This window comes from Mesoplodon densirostris, chromosome 5 (genome assembly GCF_025265405.1).
Source record: "Mesoplodon densirostris isolate mMesDen1 chromosome 5, mMesDen1 primary haplotype, whole genome shotgun sequence".
In the NCBI taxonomy this organism is placed as follows: domain Eukaryota; kingdom Metazoa; phylum Chordata; class Mammalia; order Artiodactyla; family Ziphiidae; genus Mesoplodon; species Mesoplodon densirostris.
In genome coordinates, this window is record NC_082665.1 from 98811860 (window position 1) to 98835422 (window position 23563).

At 37.5% G+C, this 23563-nt stretch overlaps 1 protein-coding gene across 9 annotated transcripts in view; it reads left to right on the forward strand.

The window, feature by feature from the left end:
* The window catches only part of NAALADL2 (N-acetylated alpha-linked acidic dipeptidase like 2), a 1531400-nt gene that overhangs the window by 1461179 nt on the left and 46658 nt on the right, over positions 1 to 23563 (forward strand). For 8 of the 9 annotated variants that reach the window (XM_060100049.1, XM_060100047.1, XM_060100046.1 and 5 more), the window contains one exon: positions 4970 to 5168. In XM_060100049.1, the coding sequence (XP_059956032.1) occupies positions 4970 to 5168 (199 nt within the window). Of the gene's footprint in view, positions 1 to 4969; positions 5169 to 22096; positions 22178 to 23563 lie in introns of those variants that run through there. The other variant, XM_060100052.1, reaches the window with a different exon arrangement.

Below are 23563 nucleotides of genomic sequence, written 5' to 3' on the forward strand. Positions count from 1 at the left end.
TTTTTTTTTGGTTCTTCTTTCTCTAACTCCTTTAGGTGTAAGGTTAGGTTGTTTATTTGAGATGTTTCTTGTTTTTTAAGGTAGGGTTGTATTGTTATAAACTTACCTCTTAGAACTGCTTTTGCTGCAACCCATGGTTTGGGGACATCGTGTTTTCATTTGTTTCTAGGCATTTTTTGATTTCCTATTTGAATACTTCAGTGATCTCTTGGTTATTAATTAGTGTGTGGTTTAGCCTCCATATGTTTGTATTCCTTACAGATTTTTTTCCTGTAAATGATATGTAGTCTCATAGCATTGTGGTTGGAAAAGATATTTGATATGGTTTCAAATTTCTTAAATTTACCAAGGCTTGATTTGTGACCCAAAATATGATCTATCTTGGAGAATGTTCCATGAGCACTTGAGAAGAATGTGTATTCTGTTGTTTTTGGATGGAATGTCCTATAAATATCAATTAAGTCCATCTTGTTTAATGTATCATTTAAAGCTTGTGTTTCCTTATTTATTTTCATTTTGGATGATCTGTCCATTGGTGAAAGTGAGGTGTTAAATTCTCCTACTGTGATTGTGTTACTGTTGATTTCCCCTTTTATGGCTGTTACTATTTTCCTTATGTATTGAGGTGTTCCTATGTTGGGTGCATATTTACTACTGTTATATCTTCTTTTTGGATTGACCCCTTGATAATTGATCCTGGCCGATATCCCTCCCAATGAGGAAGCTTCCCCTAGTGCAGAGACCTTTCCTCTTTCACACCTCCCTCCCAGGGGCTCAAATCCTGACCCAATTCCTTTCTCACTTTCTTTTTTTTCTTTTTTCCCACCCAGCTACATGGAGATTTTCTTGATCTTTCAACAGTCTGATGTCTCCTGTCAGCATTCTGTAGATATTCTGTTAGAATTGTTCCACATGTAGATGTATTTTTGATGTATTTGTGGGAGAAGGTGCGCTTCACATCCTACTATTCCATCATCTTGTTCATTCCCTAGTTCTTTTACTCTTTATATTATCCCTTTACTTGTTCTTCAGAGGTTTGAGATGCCAGCACATGGAAAGAAAAACTGCCTCCAAATTCACAGGCACTGCAAAATAAAATTGGGAATCTTTATTAAAGTGTATATGGGGAGAAGTGTGATACAGTTGTGGGGGGCCATTATTTGGGGGAAGTGATAAGAAATAATGTCTCTGAGAATAAAATAATTAGTAAAGCCATTACAGTATTTTGTGCATGCCTTTAGCAAATGAGTTGGTACTAATTTGTGTTTAGTTTATGTGCTCTGATAATGGTAACTTGAGTTTATATAGTGATTTAAATGCTTAGAAAGTAAAATGACCATCTTCCCCAAGGAAGCTACAGAACATCAGTATTAAGTACTCTGTTCAAGTCCACATTGATAATGATTAAGTAAACCAGGCTCTTATGGTTTTGGAAAACAAGTCCTTGGTCTTTAGAATCCATGTACTATGTATAACTTCAAGATAATTGTATTTACCCTCTTTGAGAGAAATCTCTATCTCCCAGTCGATGTTCTTTGGTCAAATGGACTTTTTATTCAGTAAAACTGAACTGTTAAGAGCCTCAATTAGTTCTCTGTTTTCTGATATTCACTGTGCCTTAAATGATGTTTTACATATTCTTAGTTTGGGGGAAGTGTTATTGGTAGAACATATTTTAATTTGGTTTAGTTTAATATAACCTATTATTACCCTAAAATACCTTATTTTATTTTATTTTTTTACTTTTGACTGCAACTAGTATTGATATTTAGCAAGACAGTAAAGGAAATAACATTTGTTGATGCTCATCATGCACTAAACATCTCCCTGAGTGATTTTTTAGGTGTAATTTAATATAATAATGTATCTCAAAAAGACATTATTTTATAATTCAACTTTACTTGATAAGATATTTAGTAAATGGCTACTGTATATCAGGTATTGTGCTAGGATATGGAGATAAAAAGAGAGAGAAAACATATTTTCTAATCTTATGGGGTTCTTTTCAGTCAAGGAAAGGAGAGATAAGGCTAAAAATATTGCAGATTCTATGATGCTATGATCACAGTACATAATTCACACATTCACTCAGTAAATGATTTGCCAGGCATAGTTTTATGTGCTGGGGAAATGGTGGTGAATGAAACAAACAAAAATCTCTTCCTTCACAGAGCTGACATTCTAGTAGTTATCCTAAGGATCACAAAGGGACAATCATTTGGGTCATGGAAATGGCTATTAGGAATCTTTGGAACATCAGTTATATATCAAAATGATTGTGTGAACATTGGAAGTAAAGCTACTTTTCAATCTGTAACCTCATATCCTTGAAGTAATGCATAGGGTATCCTGTGGTGGCAGGTTTCCATTATCAGGATCCTTTCTGGAACCAGCCAGTTCCTAAAGCTGTCAATTTTGTCCACCCACACCACCATGAAAGATAAATTCATTTAAAGCTAAATAAGGTAAATGGTACAATTTGTCTCACTTAATTTAGTGGTAATGTCTTCAATTTTGTAGTGTATGTTAGATCTGAAGAGATTTTTCTTTTTTAAATGGAAGACTCTTAAGGATGTTGAACTTGCTTTTTCCGTTGTTCATTCATTCAATTCTAGTGTCATCCAAATGTGTCTTACTCATCTTATTCTTTCCTTGTGCAAAAATATATTTTCTGTAAGTTTTCCATATAGTAAATTTGGTTAACCATAATAAGATAAACCATATTTTCATAAAACGTCATTATTATTATCATTTAAGAGGCTAGATTTTCTCAATGAGCAGAAATATTGCTTCTTGTACACTCAAGTTTTGTTGTGAAATCAAACAGGATTACGAATGAAAACATCAAAATACCAAAACCCTGTGAACTCCTACAATTGATTTTATTCATTTTGTTAATTTCAGTGAACAGAGCACTACAAAGAAGGCTCTTTGTAGCCCTAATAAAAACCATTTATTTCTTTACATAGTTTTCATTTTTTATTGTATTTTTCTAAAAACATGTTATTGAATCTACTTTGTTTATTCAGTAAACAAACAGTAAACAATTATTGAGTGTCAGAACTATGCTGGGATATAATGAAACTGACATATAAAATCATGCCCATCAAATGAAGGTGAGAGAAAATAAAGATCACTATATGAAAGGTTAGTAATTATATGACAGACATATTTTATACTGCAGTTATAGTTCTAAACTAGTTTCCATTTTCTTAGCACATAACCTTTCTACAGTGCTTCTTAAACTTTAAGATGTAAGGAATAATCTGAGTAGCATGTTGAAATTGTGATTCCTGGACCCTAGGGAAATTCAGCATGTCTGGGAATCTGCATTTTCACAAAGACCAGGTGTTTTGTCAGTTGGTGACCCTTACCCTTAGACTTCATTTAAAGAAACAGTTAGTTTGTTTCCCTTGTGCTGAATCTTTCCTAAGTGAAGGTCCCATAAGGCCTCTTTTCAATCCTCCACCTATTTATCTTAATGCCATGCTCTCAGGATTTCCAGTTGAGATTTACCAGGTCCATGTGCATCTCATTACCTTGACTTGAAGTAATCCTCCCTAGTGCAGTGCTGACCTTGTTGGAGTCAGTTGTACCTAGTCTGAGAATGACACCACTGACTGTCGCCTCATCCAAAGACTGCATCTAATGGTGCAGCTATCTGGAAGAAGTTGATGATGGAAGGGCCCCTCGTGATATGATGAAAGAATGCTTTTTAAACAAAGTATTAAGTTTAAACATCAGCTAGGAACTGCCTAACTGTAGGGGAGTCCTTTACAATGATTAATCATTTAACTCTCATTAGCAAATTTATAAAGCAGGTGCTATTATTATGTTCATTTCACAGATAAGGACACTAAGGCTCAGTAACTTGCCCAACATCACACAGCTACTAAGTGGTAGAGCAGGGATTTGAACTCAAGTTATCTGGCTCCAGGATCTGGTGGTTGTAATTAATATAAAATGCAGCCTTGGGCTTCCCTGGTGGCACAGTGGTTGAGAGTCCACCTGCCGATGCAGGGGACGCAGGTTCGTGCCCCGGTCCAGGAGGATCCCACATGCTGTGGAGCGGCTGGGCCCGTGGGCCATGGCCGCTGGGCCTGCATGTCCGGAGCCTGTGCTCTGCAGCGGGAGATGCCACAGCAGTGAGAGGTCCGTGTACCACAAAAAAAAAAAAAAAAAAAAAGAAAAAGCAGCCTTTCTCTTAGTCAAAGGAACATCCTGTGATCCTTTTGCTACCACCATTCATATCAGAATGACTTACAGTAAGTTACATAAGCAAAAGGAAAAAACAAACAAACAAACAAAAATCATCTCAAAAGGAAAACAAAACAATACAAACATTACATAGGATAGTTTTTAGTGTATTTTCAAATCAAATGTATATTTCAACTTCAAATTACAAGAACACTCTAGCAAAGTAAAAACAGCCCAGTAGACCCATAACAATATAGGGTAACATATCTCATGTTCTCAGAAGGGAAGATAACAATTCATCTTACAATTTTTTTTGTCCTGAAATACAGGATACTCCATTAAGAGCATGAAGTTTTGAGTCAGAAAGATAAGGCTTCTAATTCTTACCTGTCATTTACTTGCTTGATGATCTGTGGCAGTTTGCTTACCTTAATTAATTCTCAGCTTCTATGAAGTGGACATGCCAATACAGGGTTGGGTGAATATTAAATATGATAATTATGTGAAGGGCTTGACAGTGCTGGGAACATTGCAGTCTCTCAACACTCAGTTCCTATTTACTGGTATTATTATTATTAGCAGTAATTATTAGTAGTAGTAAATAAATTTAATACTTTTAGTAGAATATATTTAGCCAGAATATTTTTGGTGGAAGGCTTATAAAAGTAGAATTGATGGTGAATCTTCCTTTTGACATCATGATTATAAAATGTTTACTTTGTGCCCTTGAGATTCTTCTTTCTTCTGAGATTGGCCCATTTATCTTTACCAGGTAATCAACCCAACACGCCTCAACTGCTAGCCCTGGCCTCACGCCTGCGGGAGAGCGCTGAACTCTTTCAATCAGATGAGATGCGTCCTGCTAATGACCCCAAGGAAAGAGCTCCCATCCGTGTGTGGATGCTGAATGAGGTTCTCCAAGACATGGAGAAGAGCTTCCTGGTGCAACGCGCACCCCCGGGGTTTTACAGGTAGGATCTGTGCTCAAAATTTGTATTTTTATGCCTCTCAATGAAATATTTGTTTAATGTTCAGAATATGTACCTTCTGTGAACATGACACTATTTTTTTAATGTGAAGAAATTATTATATCTACAATTTTTAAAACATATTTATTTATTTATTTTTAGTGGCATTGGGTCTTCGTCGCTGCACACAGGCTTTACTTAGTTGTGGCAAGCAGGGGCTACTCTTCATTGTGTTGTGCGGGCTTCTCCTTGCTTTGGCCTCTCTTGCTGCGGAGTATGGGCTCTAGGTTTGCGGGCTTCAGTAGTTGTGGCATGCGGGCTCAGTAGTTGTGGCTTGTGGGCTCTAGAGCACAGGCTCAGTAGCTGTGGTGTACAGGCTTAGTTGCTCCAAGGCATGTGGGATCTTCCCCGACCAGGTCTCGAACACGTGTCCCTGCATTGGCAGGTGAATTCTTAACCACTGTGCCACCAGGGAAGTCCTATATCTACAATTTGAGGAACATTCTCCTCCCCCAAAGCAAAGTTCAACTGCATAAATAGAGAATAAAGAAAACTTTATTTTTCTTTATACCTGTAAATATTGATATTATCTGTAGATATAATTTATATCTATATGATAATGGATTAGCAGTATCATATACAAAATGACTAAGATTTTTTTACAGTTAAAGTCAATATAAATCAAATGTGTTATAGCTACTGAAAAACCAAATGGATTTATAGGTTGTACTGTGAGAAATATGCTTTCTTGAATGAATCAGGAGATAAGTCTATATTATTCTGTCCTAGTAAGTCCACTTCTAGAGCATTGTGTTTAATTCTAGAAACTACATTTTAAGAGGGAGTTAAGTATGTTTAATATTCAGGAGAGTGTGGAATTCACAGGAATCTTGAAACAACCAGGGGATTAGACATATTTGGTTAGAGGGTCACAATAGAGTGATTTCTGAAAACATTTAAACAATTTTAACAGATATTTTAATGAAACAATTTTCACATAGAACAGGGATTCAACTTAGGCTCTTAGAGGATGATACAAATATGTCCTTGTTTTTGAGGTTCCAGAAATAGTAGAAATTAAACAAAGAGGGAAAATGGAGTTTAAAAGATAACATGTTTTAAATGTTTTTGTTTTTGTTTTTTAATAAGTAACATTTATTGACCACTAAATATGTCTCAGGCACTATGTTAAAGACTCTCCATGCATTAATTAATTTAATCCTGGCAAAACAGCCAATGGATTAGGTACTCTTAGTGTCCTCATCTTATAGATGGAGAAACTGGTATCAGAAAGGCTAAATGACTGGGCAAAATAATAAAGCAGACTTCAGTGAATGTCCTATCTCTCACTTTACTAAAAATATTTTTTCTGTTTCTTTAAAATTTTTTTTAAATTTTATGTTGGGGTATAGTTGATTAACAATGTTGTGTTAGTTTCAGGTGTACAGCAAAGTGATTCAGTTATACATATACATGTATCTATTCTTTTTCAAGTTCTTTACCAATTTAGGTTATTACAGAGTAATGAGCAGCATTCCCTGTGCTATACATTATGTCCTTGTTGTTTATCTATTTTAAATGTGGCAGTGTGTACATGTCAATCCAAAACAACCATCTATCCCTCCCCCTGACCCTTCACCCAAGCAACCATAAGTTTGTTCTCTAAGTCTGTAAGTCTGTTTGTTTTGTAAATCAGTACATTTGTATCATTTTTTTAGAGTCTGCACATAAGCGATATCATATGATATTTGTCTTTCTCTGTCGTATTTCACTTAGTATGATAATCTCCAGGTCCATCCATGTTGCTCCAAATGTCATTATTTCATTCTCTTTAATGGATGAGTAATATTCCATTGTATATATGTACCACATCTTCTTTATCCATTCCTCTGTCGATAGACATTTAAGTTGCTTCCATGTCTTGGCTATTGTAAACAGTGATGCAATGAACATGGGGTGCATGTATCCTTTCAAACCATAGTTTTCTTCAGATATATACTCAGCAGTTGGATTGTTGGATTGTATTCTGGTTCTGTTTTTAGTTTCTTAAGGAGCCTCCATAGTGTTCTCTATAGTGGCTGTACCAAATTACATTTCTACCAACAGCGTAGGAGGGTTCCCTTTTCTCCACACCCACTCCAGCATTTATTGTATGTAGGCTTTTTGATGATGGCCATTCTGACTGATGTGAGGTGATATATCATTGTTGTTTTGATTTGCATTTCTCAAATATTTAGTGAGGTTGAGCATCTTTTCACATCTTGCTTCTTGCCCACCTGAATGTCTTCTTTGGAGAAATGTCTATTTGGGTGTTCTGCCCATTTTTTTTACTGGCTTCTTTGTTTTTCTGATATTGAGCTGCATGAGCTGTTTGTAAATTTTGGAGATTAATCCCTTATCAGTTGCATCATCTGCAAATATTTTCTCCCTTTCTGTGGGTTGTCTTTTGTTCTATTTATGGTTTCCCTTGCTGTGCAAAAATTTTTGAGTTTAAAAAGGTCCCATTTGTTTATTTTTGGTTTTGTTTCCATTACTTTGGAAGACAGATAGAAAAAAGATATTGCTGTGTCAGAGAGTGTTCTATGTTTTCCTCTAAGAGTTTTATAGTATATGGTCTTTAAATGTATTTAGGTCTTTAAACCATTTTGAATTTATTTTTGTGTATGGTGTTAAAGAATGTTCTAATTTCATTCTCTCTTTTTTTTTTTTACATTTAGCTGTCCACTTCTCCAAGCACCATTTATTAAAGAAATTGTTGTTTCTCCATTGTATAGTCTTGCCTCATTTGTCATAGATTGACCATAGATCCTGAGTTTATTTCTGGGATTTCAATCCTATTCCATTCATCTATATTTCTGTTTTGGTGCCAGTACCATACTATTTTGATGACTGTAGCTTTGTAGTATAGTCTGAAGACAGGGAGCATGATTACTCTTGATCCATTTTTCTTTCTCAAGATTGCTTTGCTATTCAGGATCATTTGTGTCTCCATACAAATTTTAAGATTTTCTTTTTCTAGTTCTGTGAAAATTGTCATTGGTAATTTGATAGGGATTGCACTGAATCTGTAGATTGCCTTGGGTAGTATAGTCATTTTGACAATATTGATTCTTCCAGTCCAAGAACATAGTACATCTTTCCATCTGTTTGTGTCATCTTTGACTTCTTTCATTAGTGTTTTATAGTTTTTGCAGTATAGGTATTTTGCCTCTTCAGGTAGGTTTATTCCTAGGTATTTTATTGTTTTGGATGTGATGGTAAAGGGGATTGTTTCTTTAATTTCTCCTTCTGATCTTTTGTTCTTAGTGTATAGGAATGTAAGAGATTGCTGTGTATTTATTTTGCCTCCAGCAACTATATCAAATTCATTGATGAGTTCTAGCAGTTTTCTGGTAGCATCTTTAGAATTGTCTCTGTATAATATCACATCAACTGCAAAAAGTGACACTTTTACTTCTTCTTTTCCAGTTTGGATTCCCTTTATTTCTTTCTCTTCTCTGATTGCTGTGGCTAGGACTTCCAAAACTATATTGAATAAACGTTGCAAGAGTGGGCATCTGTGTCTTGTTCCTGATCTTAGAGGAAATGCTTGCAGCTTTTCAATATTTACTATGATGTTGGCTATAGGTTTGTCATACATGGCCTTTATTATGTTGAGGTAGGTTCCCTCTATGCCCACCTTCTGGAGAGTTTTTATAATAAATGGGTGTTCGATTTTGTCAAAAGCTTTTTCTGCATCTACTGAGATGATCATATTATTTTTATTCTTCCATTTTTTGATGTGGTGTATCACACTGATTGATTTGCATATATTGAAAAAGGCTTGCATCCCTGGGATAAATCCCACTTGATCATGGAGTGTGATCCTTTTAATGTATTGTTGGATTTGGTTTGCTAGTATTTTGTTGAGAATTTTTATGTCTATGTTCATCAGTGATATTGGCCTGTAATTGTCATTTTTGTGGTATCTTTTTCTGATTTTGATATCAGGGTGATGGTGGCCTCGTAGAATGAGTGTGGGAGTGTTCCTTCCTCTGTGATTTTTTGGAATAGTTTCAGAAAGATAGATGTTAACTCTTCTTCAATGTTTGATAAAATTTGGCTGTGAAGCCATCTAGTTCTGGACTTTTGTTTGCTGGGAGTTTTTTCATCGCAGTTTCAATTTCATTACTTGTGATTGCTCTGTTCATATTTTCTATTTCTTCCTGGTTCAGTCTTGGGAGATTGCACCTTTCTAGGAATTTGTCCATTTCTTCCACGTTGTCCATTTTATTGGCATAGAGTTGCTTGTGGTAGTCTCTCCATGAGAGCCTTTGAATTTCTATGCTGTCTGTTGTAACTCCTTGTTCATTTCTAATTTTATTGATTTGAATCATCTCCCTTTTTTTCTTGATGAGTCTGGCTAAAGGTTGATTTTGCTTATCTCTTCAAAGAACCAGCATTTAGTTTCATTGATCTTTTCTATTGTTTTCTTTGTCTCTATTGCATTTATTTTGGCTCTGATCTTTATGATTTCTTTACTTCTACTAACTTTGGGTTTTTTTTTATTTTTTTTATTTTACAAATTTAATCAGTTATACATATACATATGTTCCCATATCCCCTCCCTTTTGCGTCTCCCTCCCACCCTCCCTATCCCACCCCTCCAGGCGGTCACAAAGAACCGAGCTGATCTCCCTGTGCTATGCGGCTGCTTCCCACTAGCTATCTACCTTACGTTTGGTAGTGTATATATGTCCATGCCGCTCTTTCACTTTGTCACAGCTTACCCTTCCCCCTCCCCATATCCTCAAGTCCATGCTCTAGTAGGTCTCTGTCTTTATTCCTGTCTTACCCCTATGTTCTTGATGACATTTTTTTCTTAAATTCCATATATATGTGTCAGCATACAGTATTTGTCTTTCTCTTTCTGACTTACTTCACTCTGTATGACAGACTCTAGGTCCATCCACCTCATTACAAATAGCTCAATTTCATTTCTTTTTATGGCTGAGTAATATTCCATTGTATATATGTGCCACATCTTCTTTATCCATTCATCTGATGATGGACACTTAGGTTGTTTCCATCTCCGGGCTACTGTAAATAGGGCTGCTATGAACATTTTGGTACATGTCTCTTTTTGAATTATGGTTTTCTCAGGGTATATGCCCAGTAGTGGGATTGCTGGGTCATATGGTAGTTCTATTTGTAGTTTTTTAAGGAACCTCCATACCGTTCTCCATAGTGGCTGTACCAATTCACATTCCCACCAGCAGTGCAAGAGTGTTCCCTTTTTTCCACACCCTCTCCAGCATTTATTGTTTCTAGATTTTTTGATGATGGCCATTCTGACTGGTGTGAGATGATATCTCATTGTAGTTTTGATTTGCATTTCTCTAATGAGTAAAGATGTTGAGCATCCTTTCATGTGTTTGTTGGCTGTCTGTATATCTTCTGTGGAGAAATGTCTATTTAGGTCTTCTGCCCATTTTTGGATTGGGTTTGTTTTTTTGCTATTGAGCTGCATGAGCTGCTTATAAATTTTGGAGATTAATCCTTTGTCAGTTGCTTCATTTGCAAATATTTTCTCCCATTCTGAGGGTTGTCTTTTGGTCTTGTTTATGGTTTCCTTTGCTGTGCAAAAGCTTTGAAGTTTCATTAGGTCCCATGTGTTTATTTTTGTCTTTATTTCCATTTCTCTAGGAGGTGGGTCAAAAAGGATCATGCTGTGATTTATGTCATAGAGTGTTCTGCCTATGTTTTCCTCTAAGAGTTTGATAGTGTCTGGCCTTACATTTAGGTCTTTAATCCATTTTGAGCTAATTTTTGTGTATGGTGTTAGGGAGTGATCTAATCTCATACTTTTACATGTCCCTGTCCAGTTTTCCCAGCACCACTTATTGAAGAGACTGTCCTTTCTCCACTGTACATTCCTGCCTCCTTTATCAAAGATAAGGTGACCATATGTCCGTGGGTTTATCTCTGGGCTTTCTATCCTGTTCCATTGATCTACCTTTCTGTTTTTGTGCCAGTACCATACTGTCCTGATTACTGTAGCTTTGTAGTATAGTCTGAAGTCAGGGAGCCTGATTCCTCCAGCTCCGTTTTTCGTTCTCAAGATTGCTTTGGCTATTCGGGGTCTTTTGTGTTTCCATACAAATTGTGAAATTTTTTGTTCTAGTTCTGTGAAAAATGCCATTGGTAGTTTGATAGGGATTGCATTGAATCTGTAGATTGCTTTGGGTAGTAGAGTCATTTTCACAATGTTGATTCTTCCAATCCAAGAACATGGTACATCTCTCCATCTATTTGTATCATCTTTAATTTCTTTCATCAGTGTCTTATAATTTTCTGCATACAGGTCTTTTGTCTCCTTAGGTAGGTTTATTCCTAGATATTTTATTCTTTTTGTTGCAATGGTAAATGGGAGTGTTTCCTTGATTTCACTTTCAGATTTTTCATCATTAGTATATAGGAATGCCAGAGATTTCTGTGCATTAATTTTGTATCCTGCAACTTTACCAAATTCATTGATTAGCTCTAGTAGTTTTCTGGTAGCATCTTTAGGATTCTCTATGTATAGTATCATGTCATCTGCAAACAGTGACAGCTTTACTTCTTCTTTTCCCATTTGGATTCCTTTTATTTCCTTTTCTTCTCTGATTGCTGTGGCTAAAACTTCCAAAACTATGTTGAATAAGAGTGGTGAGAGTGGGCAACCTTGTCTTGTTCCTGATCTTAGTGGAAATGGTTTCAGTTTTTCACCATTGAGGACGATGCTGGCTGTGGGTTTGTCATATATGGCCTTTATTATGTTGAGGAAAGTTCCCTCTATGCCGATTTTCTGCAGGGTTTTTATCATAAATGGGTGTTGAATTTTGTAAAAAGCTTTCTCTGCATCTATTGAGATGATCATATGGTTTTTCTCCTTCAGTTTGTTAATATGGTGTATCACATTGATTGATTTGCGTATATTGAAGAATCCTTGCATTCCTGGAATAAACCCCACTTGATCATGGTGTATGATCCTTTTAATGTGCTGTTGGATTCTGTTTGCTAGTATTTTGTTGAGGATTTTTGCATCTATGTTCATCAGTGATATTGGCCTGTAGTTTTCTTTCTTTGTGACATCCTTGTCTGGTTTTGGTATCAAGGTGATGGTGGCCTCGTAGAATGAGTTTGGGAGTGTTCCTCCCTCTGCTATATTTTGGAAGAGTTTGAGAAGGATAGGTGTTAGCTCTTCTCTAAATGCTTGATAGAATTCGCCTGTGAAGCCATCTGGTCCTGGGCTTTTGTTTGTTGGAAGATATTTAATCACAGTTTCAATTTCAGTGCTTGTGATTGGTCTGTTCATATTTTCTATTTCTTCCTGATTCAGTCTTGGTAGGTTGTGCATTTCTAAGAATTTGTCCATTTCTTCCAGGTTGTCCATTTTATTGGCATAGAGTTGCTTATAGTAATCTCTCATGATCTTTTGTATTTCTGCAGTGTCAGTTGTTACTTCTCCTTTTTCATTTCTAATTCTATTGATTTGAGTCTTCTCCCTTTTTTTCTTGATGAGTCTGGCTAATGGTTTATCAATTTTGTTTATCTTCTCAAAGAACCAGCTTTTAGTTTTATTGATCTTTGCTATTGTTTCCTTCATTTCTTTTTCATTTATTTCTGATCTGATTTTTATGATTTCTTTCCTTCTGCTAACTTTGGGATGTTTTTGTTCTTCTTTCTCTAATTGCTTTAGGTGCAAGGTTAGGTTGTTTATTCGAGATATTTCCTGTTTCTTAAGGTGGGATTGTATTGCCATAAACTTCCCTCTTAGAACTGCTTTTGCTGCATCCCATAGGTTTTGGGTCGTCGTGTCTCCATTGTCATTTGTTTCTAGGTATTTTTTAATTTCCTCTTTGATTTCTTCAGTGATCACTTCGTTATTAAGTAGTGTATTGTTTAGCCTCCATGTGTTTGTATGTTTTACAGCTCTTTTCCTGTAATTGATATCTAGTCTCATAGCATTGTGGTCGGAAAAGATACTTGATACAATTTCAATTTTCTTAAATTTACCAAGGCTTGATTTGTGACCCAAGATATGATCTATCCTGGAGAATGTTCCATGAGCACTTGAGAAAAATGTGTATTCTGTTGTTTTTGGATGGAATGTCCTATAAATATCAATTAAGTCCATCTTGTTTAATGTATCATTTAAAGCTTGTGTTTCCTTATTTATTTTCATTTTGGATGACCTGTCCATTGGTGAAAGTGGGGTGTTAAAGTCCCCTACTATGATTGTGTTACTGTCGATTTCTCCTTTTATGGCTGTTAATATTTCCCTTATGTATTGAGGTGCTCCTATGTTGGGTGCATAAATATTTACAATTGTTTTATCTTCTTCTTGGATCGATCCCTTGATCATTATGTAGTGTCCTTCTTTGTCTCTTCTAGTAGTCTTTATTTTAAAGTCTATTTTGTCTGATATGAGAATTGCTACTCCAGCTTTCTTTTGGTTTCCATTTGCATGGAATATCTTTTTCCATCCCCTTACTTTCAGTCTGTATGTGTCTCTAGGTCTGAAGTGGGTCTCTTGTAGACAGCATATATATGGGTCTTGTTTTTGTATCCATTCAGCCAGTCTGTGTCTTTTGGTGGGAGCATTTAGTCCATTTACATTTAAGGTAATTATTGATATGTATGTTCCTATTCCCATTTTCTTAATTGTTTTGGGTTCGTTATTGTAGGTCTTTTCCTTCTGTTGTGTTTCTTGCCTAGAGAAGTTCCTTTAGCATTTGTTGTAAAGCTGGTTTGGTGGTGCTGAACTCTCTCAGCTTTTGCTTGTCTGTAAAGTTTTAATTTCTCCATCAAATCTGAATGAGATCCTTGCTGGGTAGAGTAATCTTGGATGCAGGTTTTTCTCCTTCATCACTTTAAGTATGTCCTGCCACTCCCTTCTGGCTTGTAGATTTTCTGCTGAGAGATCAGCTGTTAACCTGATGGGGATTCCCTTGTGTGTTATTTGTTGTTTTTGCCTTGCTGCTTTTAATATGATTTCTTTGTGTTTAATTTTTGACAGTTTGATTAGTATGTGTCTTGGTGTATTTCTCCCTGGATTTATTCTGTATGGGACTCTCTGTGCCTCCTGGACTTGATTAACTATTTCCTTTCCCATATTAGGGAAGTTTTCAACTATAATCTCTTCAAATATTTTCTCAGTCCCTTTCTTTTTCTCTTCTTCTTCTGGAACCCCTATAATTCGAATGTTGGTGCGTTTAATGTTGTCCCAGAGGTCTCTGAGACTGTCCTGTGTTCTTTTCATTCTTTTTTCTTTATTTTGCTCTGCATCAGTTATTTCCACTATTTTATTTTCCACCTCACTTATCCGTTCTTCTGCCTCAGTTATTCTGCTATTGATCCCATCTAGAGTATTTTTTATTTCATGTATTGTGTTTTTAATCGATGCTTGATTCATCTTTAGTTCTTCTAGGTCCTTGTTAACTGTTTCTTGCATTTTGTCTATTCTATTTCCAAGATTTTGGATCATCTTTACCATCATTATTCTGAATTCTTTTTCAGATAGACTGCCTATTACCTCTTCATTTGTTAGGTCTGGTGGGTTTTTATCTTGCTCCTTCTCCTGCTGTGTGTTTTTCTGTCTTCTCATTTTGCTTATGTTACTGTGTTTGGGGTCTCCTTTTTGCAGGCTGCAGGTTCGTAGTTCCCGTTGTTTTTGGTGTCTGTCCCCAGTGGCTAAGGTTGGTTTAGTGGGTTGTGTAGGCTTCTTGGTGGAGGGGACTACTGCCTGTGTTCTGGTGGATGAGGCTGGATCTTGTCTTTCTGGTGGGCATGTCCACGTCTGGTGGTGTGTTTTGGGGTGTTTGCGGACTTTTTATGATTTGAGGCAGCCTCTCTGCTAATGGGTGGCGTTGTGTTCCTGTCTTGCTAGTTGTTTGGCATAGGGTGTCCAGCACTGTAGCTTGCTGGTCGTTGAGTGAACCTGGGTGCTGGTGTTGAGATGGAGATCTCTGGAGGATTTTCGCCTTTTGATATTATGTGGAGCTGGGAGGTCTCTTGTGGACCAGTGTCCTGAAGTTGGCTCTCCCACCTCAGAGGCACAGCACTGACTCCTGGCTCCTCAATTTGGGATGATTTGTTGTCTATTCATGTATTCCACAGATGCAGGGTACATGAAGTTGATTGTGGAGCTTTAATGTGCTGCTTCTGAGGCTGCTGGGAGAGGTTTCCCTTTCTCTTCTTTGTTCTCACAGCTCCTGGGTCTCAGCTTTGGATTTGGCCCCGCCTCTGCGTGTAGGTCGCCGGAGGGCGTCTGTTCTTTGCTCAGACAGGACAGGGTTAAAGGAGCAGCCTCTTCGGGGACTCTGGCTCACTCAGGCCGGGCGGGAGGGAGGGGCACGGAGTGCGGGGGAGCCTGCAGCGGCAGAGGTCGGCGTGACGTTGCACCAGCCCGAGGCGCGCCGTGCGTTCTCCCAGGGAAGCCGCCCCTGGATCCTGGGACCCCGGCAGTGGCGGGCTGCACAGGCTCCCGGAAGGGCGGTGTGGACAGTGACCTGCGCTCGCACACAGGCTTCTTGGCGGCGGCAGCAGCAGCCCCAGCGTCCCACGCCCGTCTCTGGGCTCCGCGCTTTCAGCCGCAACTCACGCCCGTCTCTGGAGCTCCTTTACGCGGCGCTCTTAATCCCCTCTCCTTGCGCACCAGGAAACCAAGAGGGAAGAAAAAGTCTGCTGCCTCTTCGGCAGCTCCAGAGTTTTCCCGAACTCCCTCCCGGCTAGCTGTGGCACATTAGCCCCCTTCAGGCTGAGTTCTCGCCGCCAGCCCCAGTCCTCTCCCTGCGCTCTGACCGAAGCCCGAGCCTCAGCTCCAGCGCCGCCCGCCCCGGCGGGGGAGCAGACAAGCCTCTCGGGCTGGTGAGTGCCGCTCAGCACCGCTCCTCTGTGCGGGAATCTCTCTGCTTTGCCCTACCCAGGTATGTGGGGAGTTTCTTGCCTTTTGGGAGGTCTGGGGTCTTCTGCCAGCGTTCAGTAGGTGTTCTGTAGGAGTTGTTCCACGTGTAGCTGTATTTCTGGTGTATCTGAAGGACACCATAAGCAAGGCCAATGGTGGTCGTCAGGGATGGTCCTCTTCCGTGTGCTGGGCCCACTTCTCCTCCTCTTGAGCTTCCTTTCTCCAGGGTGCAGACACCATCTGGTCTCTCTCCGTAGACCCGGAATTCAGCACCTCACAGGCCGAGAACCGGAGAATAACTTTGGGTTTTGTTTGTTCTTCTTTTCTAGATGCTTTAGGTGTAAAGTTAGTTTGGTGGTTTATTTGAGATTTTTCTTATTTCCTGAGGTAAGATTGTATTGCTATAAACTTCCCTCTTAGAACTGCTGTTTCTGCGACCCTTAGGTTTTGGATCATCGTGCTTTCATTTTCATTTGTCTCTAGGTATTTTTTGATTTCCTCTTTGATTTCTTCAGTGATCCATTGATTGTTTAATAACATATTGTTTCGCCTCCACATGTTTGTGGTTTTTACAGTTTTTTTCTGGTAGTTGCTTTCTAATCTCATAGTTTTATGATTCGAAAAGATGCTTCACATGATTCAATTTTCTTAAATTTACTCAGGCTTGCTTTGTGGGCCAGCTCTTGATCAATCCTGGAGAATGTTCCATGTGCATTTGAGAAGAATGTGTACTCTGCTGCTTTTGGATGGAATGCTCTATAAATACCAATTAACTCCAATTGGTATAATGTGTCATTCAGTGCCTGTGTTTCCTTATTGATTTTCTGTCTGGATGATCTGTCCACTGATGAAAGTGGGGTATTAAAGTCCATTATTGTGTTACTGTCAGTTTCTCCTTTTATGGCTCTTAGTGTTTTCCTTACATATTGATATGCTCCAATGTTGTGTGCATATATATTTTAAATTGTTACACCTTTTTCTTGGATTGATCCCTTGATTGTTATGTAGTGTCCTAGTGTCCTTCTTTGTGTCTTTAACAGTTTATTTTAAAGCCTGTTTTTTTCTGATATGAGCATTGCTATTCCAGCTCTCTTTTGATTTCTATTTGCACTGAATAATTTTACATCACCTCACTTTCAGTCTGTATGTGTCCCTAGATCTCAAATGGGTCTCTTATAGACAACATATACATGGGTCTTATTTTTGTATCCATTCAGCTAGTCTATGTCTTTGGGTTGGGGCATTTGATCTGCTTATGTTTAAGGTTGTTATTGATATGTATGTTCTTACTGATATTTTGTTAATTGTTTTGGATATGATTTTGTAGGTGTTTTTTGTTGTCTTCTCTTGTGATTTGATGCCTAACTTTACTGTTGTGTTTGGATTCCTTTTTCTTTTGTGTGTGTATATCTATTGTAGATTTTTGGTTTGCAGTTACCAGAAGGTTTTGATATAGAAGTCTATATATAAACAGGATTGTTTTAAGTTGCTGTTCTTTTCATTTCAAATGAATTTTCAATGTCCAGCATTTGTGCTCTCCTCTTCACACAATTGCTTGTTTTGATATATATGTGTGTAGATGATTTCCTACCTTTACTGTGTTCTTGCCTTTACTGGTGAGCTTTTCCATTTGTAATTGTCTGTTTCTAATTATGGTCTTTTCTTTTCTGCTTTGAGAAATTCTTTTAGCATTTGTTGCAAAGCTGGTCTCTTGGTGCTGAATTCTCTTAGCTCTTGCTTATCTGTTAATCTTTCTTTTGATTTTGCTGTCAAAACTGAATGAGTGCCTTGCTGGGTAGAGTATTCTTGGTTGTAGCTTCTTCCCTTTCATTACTTTAAATATATCATGCCACTCCCTGCTTGCCTGTGGAGTTTCTGCTGAGAAATCTGCTGATTGATAATCTTTTGGGAAATCACTTGTATGTTATTTGTTGTTTTCCCTTGTTGCTTTTAATATTTTTTCTTTGTCTTTAAATTTTGTCAGTTTGATTACTATATGTCTTGGTGTGTTCCTCCTTGGGTTTCTCCTGCCTGGGACTCCCTGGGCTTCCTGGACTTGGGTGACTGACTGTTTTCTTTCCCATGTTAGGGAAGTTTTTAACTGTTACCTCTTCAAGTATTTTCTCAGTTCCTTTCTCTCTCTCTTCTCCTTCTGGGACCTCTATAATGCGAATGTTCTTGCATTTAATGTCATCCCAGAGGTCTTTTAGGACATCTTCATTTCTTTTCATTCTTTTTTCTTTATTCTGTTCTGAGGCAGTGATTTCCACCATTCTGTATTCCAGCTCACTTTTGCATTCTGCTGCCTCAGTTATTCTGCTATTGATTCCTTCCAGTGTATTTTTCATTTCAATTATTATATAGCTCATCTCTGTTTGTTTGTTATTTAGTTATTCTAGGTCTTTGTTAAACCTTTCTTGTATCTTCTTGATCCGTACCTCCATTCTTTTTTTGAGATCTTGGATCATCTTTACTATCATTGCACTGAATTCTTTTGGGATAGATTGCCTATCCCCACTTCACTTCATTGTTCTTCTGGGGTTTTGTCTTGTTGCTTTATCTGGGAGATACTTCTCTGCCATCTCATTTTGTCTAACTTTCTGTGTGATTGTGACTTCTCTTCCACAGGCTGCCAGGTTGTAGTTGTTGCTTCTGCTGTGTGCCCCCTGGTGGATGAGTCTGTCTAAGAGGCTTGTGCAGGCTTCCTGCTTGGAGGGAGTGGTTCCTGCGCACTGCTGGTTGTAGCTGGTTCTTTTCCCTCATGGCCAGGGGCTGTGTCAAGGGGCATGTTTAGCAGGCAGCTGGTTGTTTGTTCAGGAAGACTTTAAGCAGCCTGTCTGCTGATGAGTGGGGCTCTTTTCCTGCCCTGTTGGTTGTTTGGCCTGAGGTGTCCTAGCACTGGAGCTTATAGGCTGTTGTGTAGGACCAAGTCTTGGTGAGAAAATGTAGGCTTCCAAAAGGGCTCATGCCAATGTGTGCTACCCAGAACTGCTGCTGCCAATGTCCTTGTCACAGCTGCCCCCCACATCCACAGGAAACCCTCTAATACTAGCAGGTAGGTCTGACCCAGGTTCTTATGTGGTCACTGTTTTGTGTTTTTTTTTTTTCCTGGATCTGGGTATGCACAGGACTCTGCATGCACCCTCCAAGAGTGGAGTTTCTATTTCTCCCAGTCCTATGGAATTCTTGCAATCAAACCCTGCTGGCCTTCAAAGCCAGATTCTCTGGAGGTTCCTCCTCCCATTGTCAGACCCCCAGGCTGAGAAGCCTGACATGGGGCTCAGAACTTTCACTCCTGTGGTAGAACGTCTTTGATATATTTATTTCTATTTTGCAGGTCACCCACCTGTGGGGTATGGGATTTGATTTTATTGTGATTGAACCCTTCCTACCATCTTGTTGTGACTTCTTCTTTGTATTTGGATGTTCAGTATCTTTTTTGGTAGGTTCCAGTGGTTTTTTTCAATGGTTGTTCATCACTTAGTGGTGATTTTGGTGTTTCCTTGAGAAGAGGTGAGCTCACGTCCTTCTACTCTGCCATCTTGTTTGGATCACCTGTTTTAAATGTTTTATTTGATTTTTGTATAAAGCACAAAAGATAAAAACATACACCTCTTTGTGTAACAGATGCACATATGTGTATGTGTATAACATTCAATAAAAACACGTGTGTGTGTGTATATATATATGTATTTTTTGGATATATGTATGTGTACACACACACACACACTAGACATATACATTATATATATATACATATATATGTATATATATATGTATATATATATATATATATATATATATACACATTATATATATATATCTAGTTCAGGGTTTATCATGGTGTGAGACAAAGAGGTGTTGGAGAAAGAGTAAGGTAAGGAAACTATTTGGCCCAGGACTCTCTTCAAAAACATGCTTTTGTACCACATCAGTTATATGTATAATACACACACACACACACACGCACACACACGCACACACACACACAAATAACACCCTGGACTACACATATAGTGTATGACCAAAGCTACAACTAAGACTAAAGAATTGAAACATCGGAATACAAATTTTAATTACATATGAGAAAAATTTCTAACAAGTGTTCTTAAAAAAAAAATGGTACTGATGAACCTAGTTGCAGAGAAGGAATAAAGAGGTAGACATAGAAAATGGACTTGAGGACATGAGGGGGTGTGAAGCTGGGGTGAAGTGAAAGTAACATCAACATATATACACTATGGAATGTAAAATAGTTGGCTGATGGGAAGCAGTAGCATAGCACAGAGAAATCGAAATCAGCTCGGTGCTTTGTGATGACCTAGAGGTGTGGGATAGGGAAGATGGGAGGGAGGCTCAAGAGAGAGGGGATATAGGGACATGTGTATGCATATGGCTGATTCACTTTGTTGTGCAACAGAAACTAACACAGTATTGTAAAGCAATTATACTCCAATAAAGACCTACTAAAAACAAAACAAAACAGTATGATGCTTTTATAGAGTGGTGAACTCATTACCTCTGTAGGTATTAAACCAGGCTAAGTATCCCTAAGCACCTGAATATTGGGGCTACATGAGGTTTAACATGCCTTTTAGTACCAAAATTCTGTGATCTGACAAATCACTTGATCTCTCTACACTTTAATTTCTGCATATATAAAATGAGATGATGTAATGAGGCCCTTTTGTAATAAAAAAAAACCTTTTCTGACTTCTGATACTTGAGGATTTTCCTTCATGATTTTAATCTCAAATTCACATTTAAAAATCTTTATTTTATATCATCTTTTTAACATTATGTCTCTGTATCATAAGACTTTGGAAAACATTCATTTATCACAGCAGACACTTTTAAGGCACTTTGTAAGCCCTAGGTGCTCTTGTAAGCACCAGAGAAAGGAGTCACCTCAACTTAAAAACATCTGCCCTGATGAGGTTATATTCCAGCTGGGGGGATGGGAAAACAGAATGAACAAGGTAATTTAGTAAAGTATAGTGTATGGTAGGTGTAATGACTGCTAAAGAGAAAAATTAAACCACATTATTAAATCCAGCATTATTAAAAAGTCTTTATCAAAGTAGATAAATTAAATCTTTTAGAATATATTATGCAAGTTATTTTTCCTTCACTTTTAGTTTATAAAAAATTCAGATATTAGTATCTTATATTAAGGACATAGTTTTTATATATTATGAAATATACAAACTTTCTCCCTTTGCCCTTTTTGGCTCTTGCACTAAATACAGGGGACCTCTCTGTGGTCTGAGTTACATGTATAGTAAACTTTATTATTCCTTCAATGATTTACTTTACTTTATCATGCATTTGGAGTAGAAAAGAAAATATTTGTTTTCCTCTGAGTTAACAATGATTAAGCAAGTGATATTTTCTCCTGTTAATAATATTATTACAGCATTCCTTGTATTCCAGTGTGCAAGGCCCAAAATGTTGATTATGATAGTGTTTTCACTCATACGACAAACCTTGTAGTTGAAAGCTTATGGTTCAATATTTTGGCATTATTTTAAACTATTACTCTAACTATTGAAAAAATACATGTTTGTTTGCATTCTTCTCCTTGGCTCTATTTTCACATATATGCCAACAGTACAGATAGATTAAATACTTCATTCTGATTTATCTAACTGACCTTTATTCCAAGATTGTCATGAATTTTTACTTTATTTATTTCTGAAATATATAACATATCATCCTACTTTATTTTTTTTCTTGGTAGAGGATTCACATTTCTAATTATTATTGACACAAAAATTTCAAAATTGCAGTAGACTAGACTTTCTACCTTCAATTCTTGGAAGCTCTTCCTTTATGGGAGAGGAAATGTTCAAAAGAAAAAAGATGAGTATGAAAGGATGATATAGACTTTAGGAAGATGGAAAAATTGATTATTTATTATGACAACTATTTGGAGAAAAGATAAAATTGTTAATTACATTGTACAAAAGAATATTTGGTGAAGTGTTCTTTTTTTTATGTTAAGGAACCTTTAAATATGTTATCCATGTAAGAATCTCACTCTTCAGACCAAAGGTGTCATGACAATTCTCATCAAATATACAAGAAGGAAGTCAAATGTGATTTGCTTTTTAAGAAAGTTGTTGAAAGAAGTTCACTGTATAAAGCCAAATGTTGCATTTGGAATTTGGATCATGTCTCAAAGGATACTGCCTTAAAACAAAACGTGTCACTAAACACTGAAATATCTTATTTTTGGAATATGTGAAAGAATCTTCCCCATTATTTGGCATCAGAAAATTCAGATTTCAAGTCCTATGATATTACATCTAAAACTGCCTGACTCTCATTCTCATAAATAAATCCTCATTAAACACTGCTCTGTGCCAGCATACTGATGGAAACTGGCAATATAAGATCCCTACCTTCAAGGAATTTAGCCTAACTCAAGAGGTAAAATATATAAATCATAATTCAAATAAATTTGCAGAACACTTATGCAAAGTGCCCAATGAATGCTACAGGTAAGAAGTGCTATTGGGATTTAGTGAACAGAGAAATTATTACCTTGTGTCATTCAAAAAAGAATTTATAGGAAAAGGGAGAAATTTATCTGGGCTTGAGGGAATAGTAGGATGCCCAGTAAATTAGGGAGTGCTATATAGACTGAATGTTTGTGTCTTCCCAAAATTCGTATGTTGAGATCTAATGATGATATTTGGAGGTGGGACCTTTGGAAGATAATTCGGTCATGAGGGCAGAACCCTCATTAATGGGATTAGCATTCTTATAAAAGAGAACCCTGAGAGCTCCCTCGTCCCTACTGCCATGTGAGGACAGAGCCATCTATGGACCATGAAGCAAGCCTTCACCAGATACATAATCTGCCTGCACCTTGATCTTGGACTTCCCTACCAGGGGAGGATAGTGTGAAGAGAGACAAAAAGTAGAGGCTGTGTGTGGTGTGCTGAGGAGTGAAGCACAGGAAGTGGAATTGTTTGAATGGTTATTTAGTTAATGATTATGGAGAGGTAGGAAGGAATCAAATTACAGAGTCCCATGAGTGCTCTGTTGAGAGGTTTGGAATTTAGTTATTTTTTACACAAAAGAAACCATGAAGAAATCTGTGTTAGATTTACCTGGTGCTCCAGATAGGGTGACCTGGAGTTGGGAAGTCAGGGAGACTATGGGTGTAAAAATGGTATAGAATGCTGAGAACATGATTTGGCACATTGGAGTCAGGAACGAAGAGCAAAGAGCAAATTTGGGAGATGGTATTAAGGAAGAATTGAAGAATTTAGCAAACAAGAGGTTCGAATCTTATTTTGGTTTTTTTTTTTTTTTAGGGTTTGCATGGAGCTAGGCAAATGAAGCAGGGTTTAGTAGTAGAAAGAGTCTCCTCTCTGCCCATTTCTCCAGCCAGTTGGTTAAGGCACTCAGTATCTCTAGTTTTCCATGTAATTGTATGATAATCTGTTGATAAAAATTTTTA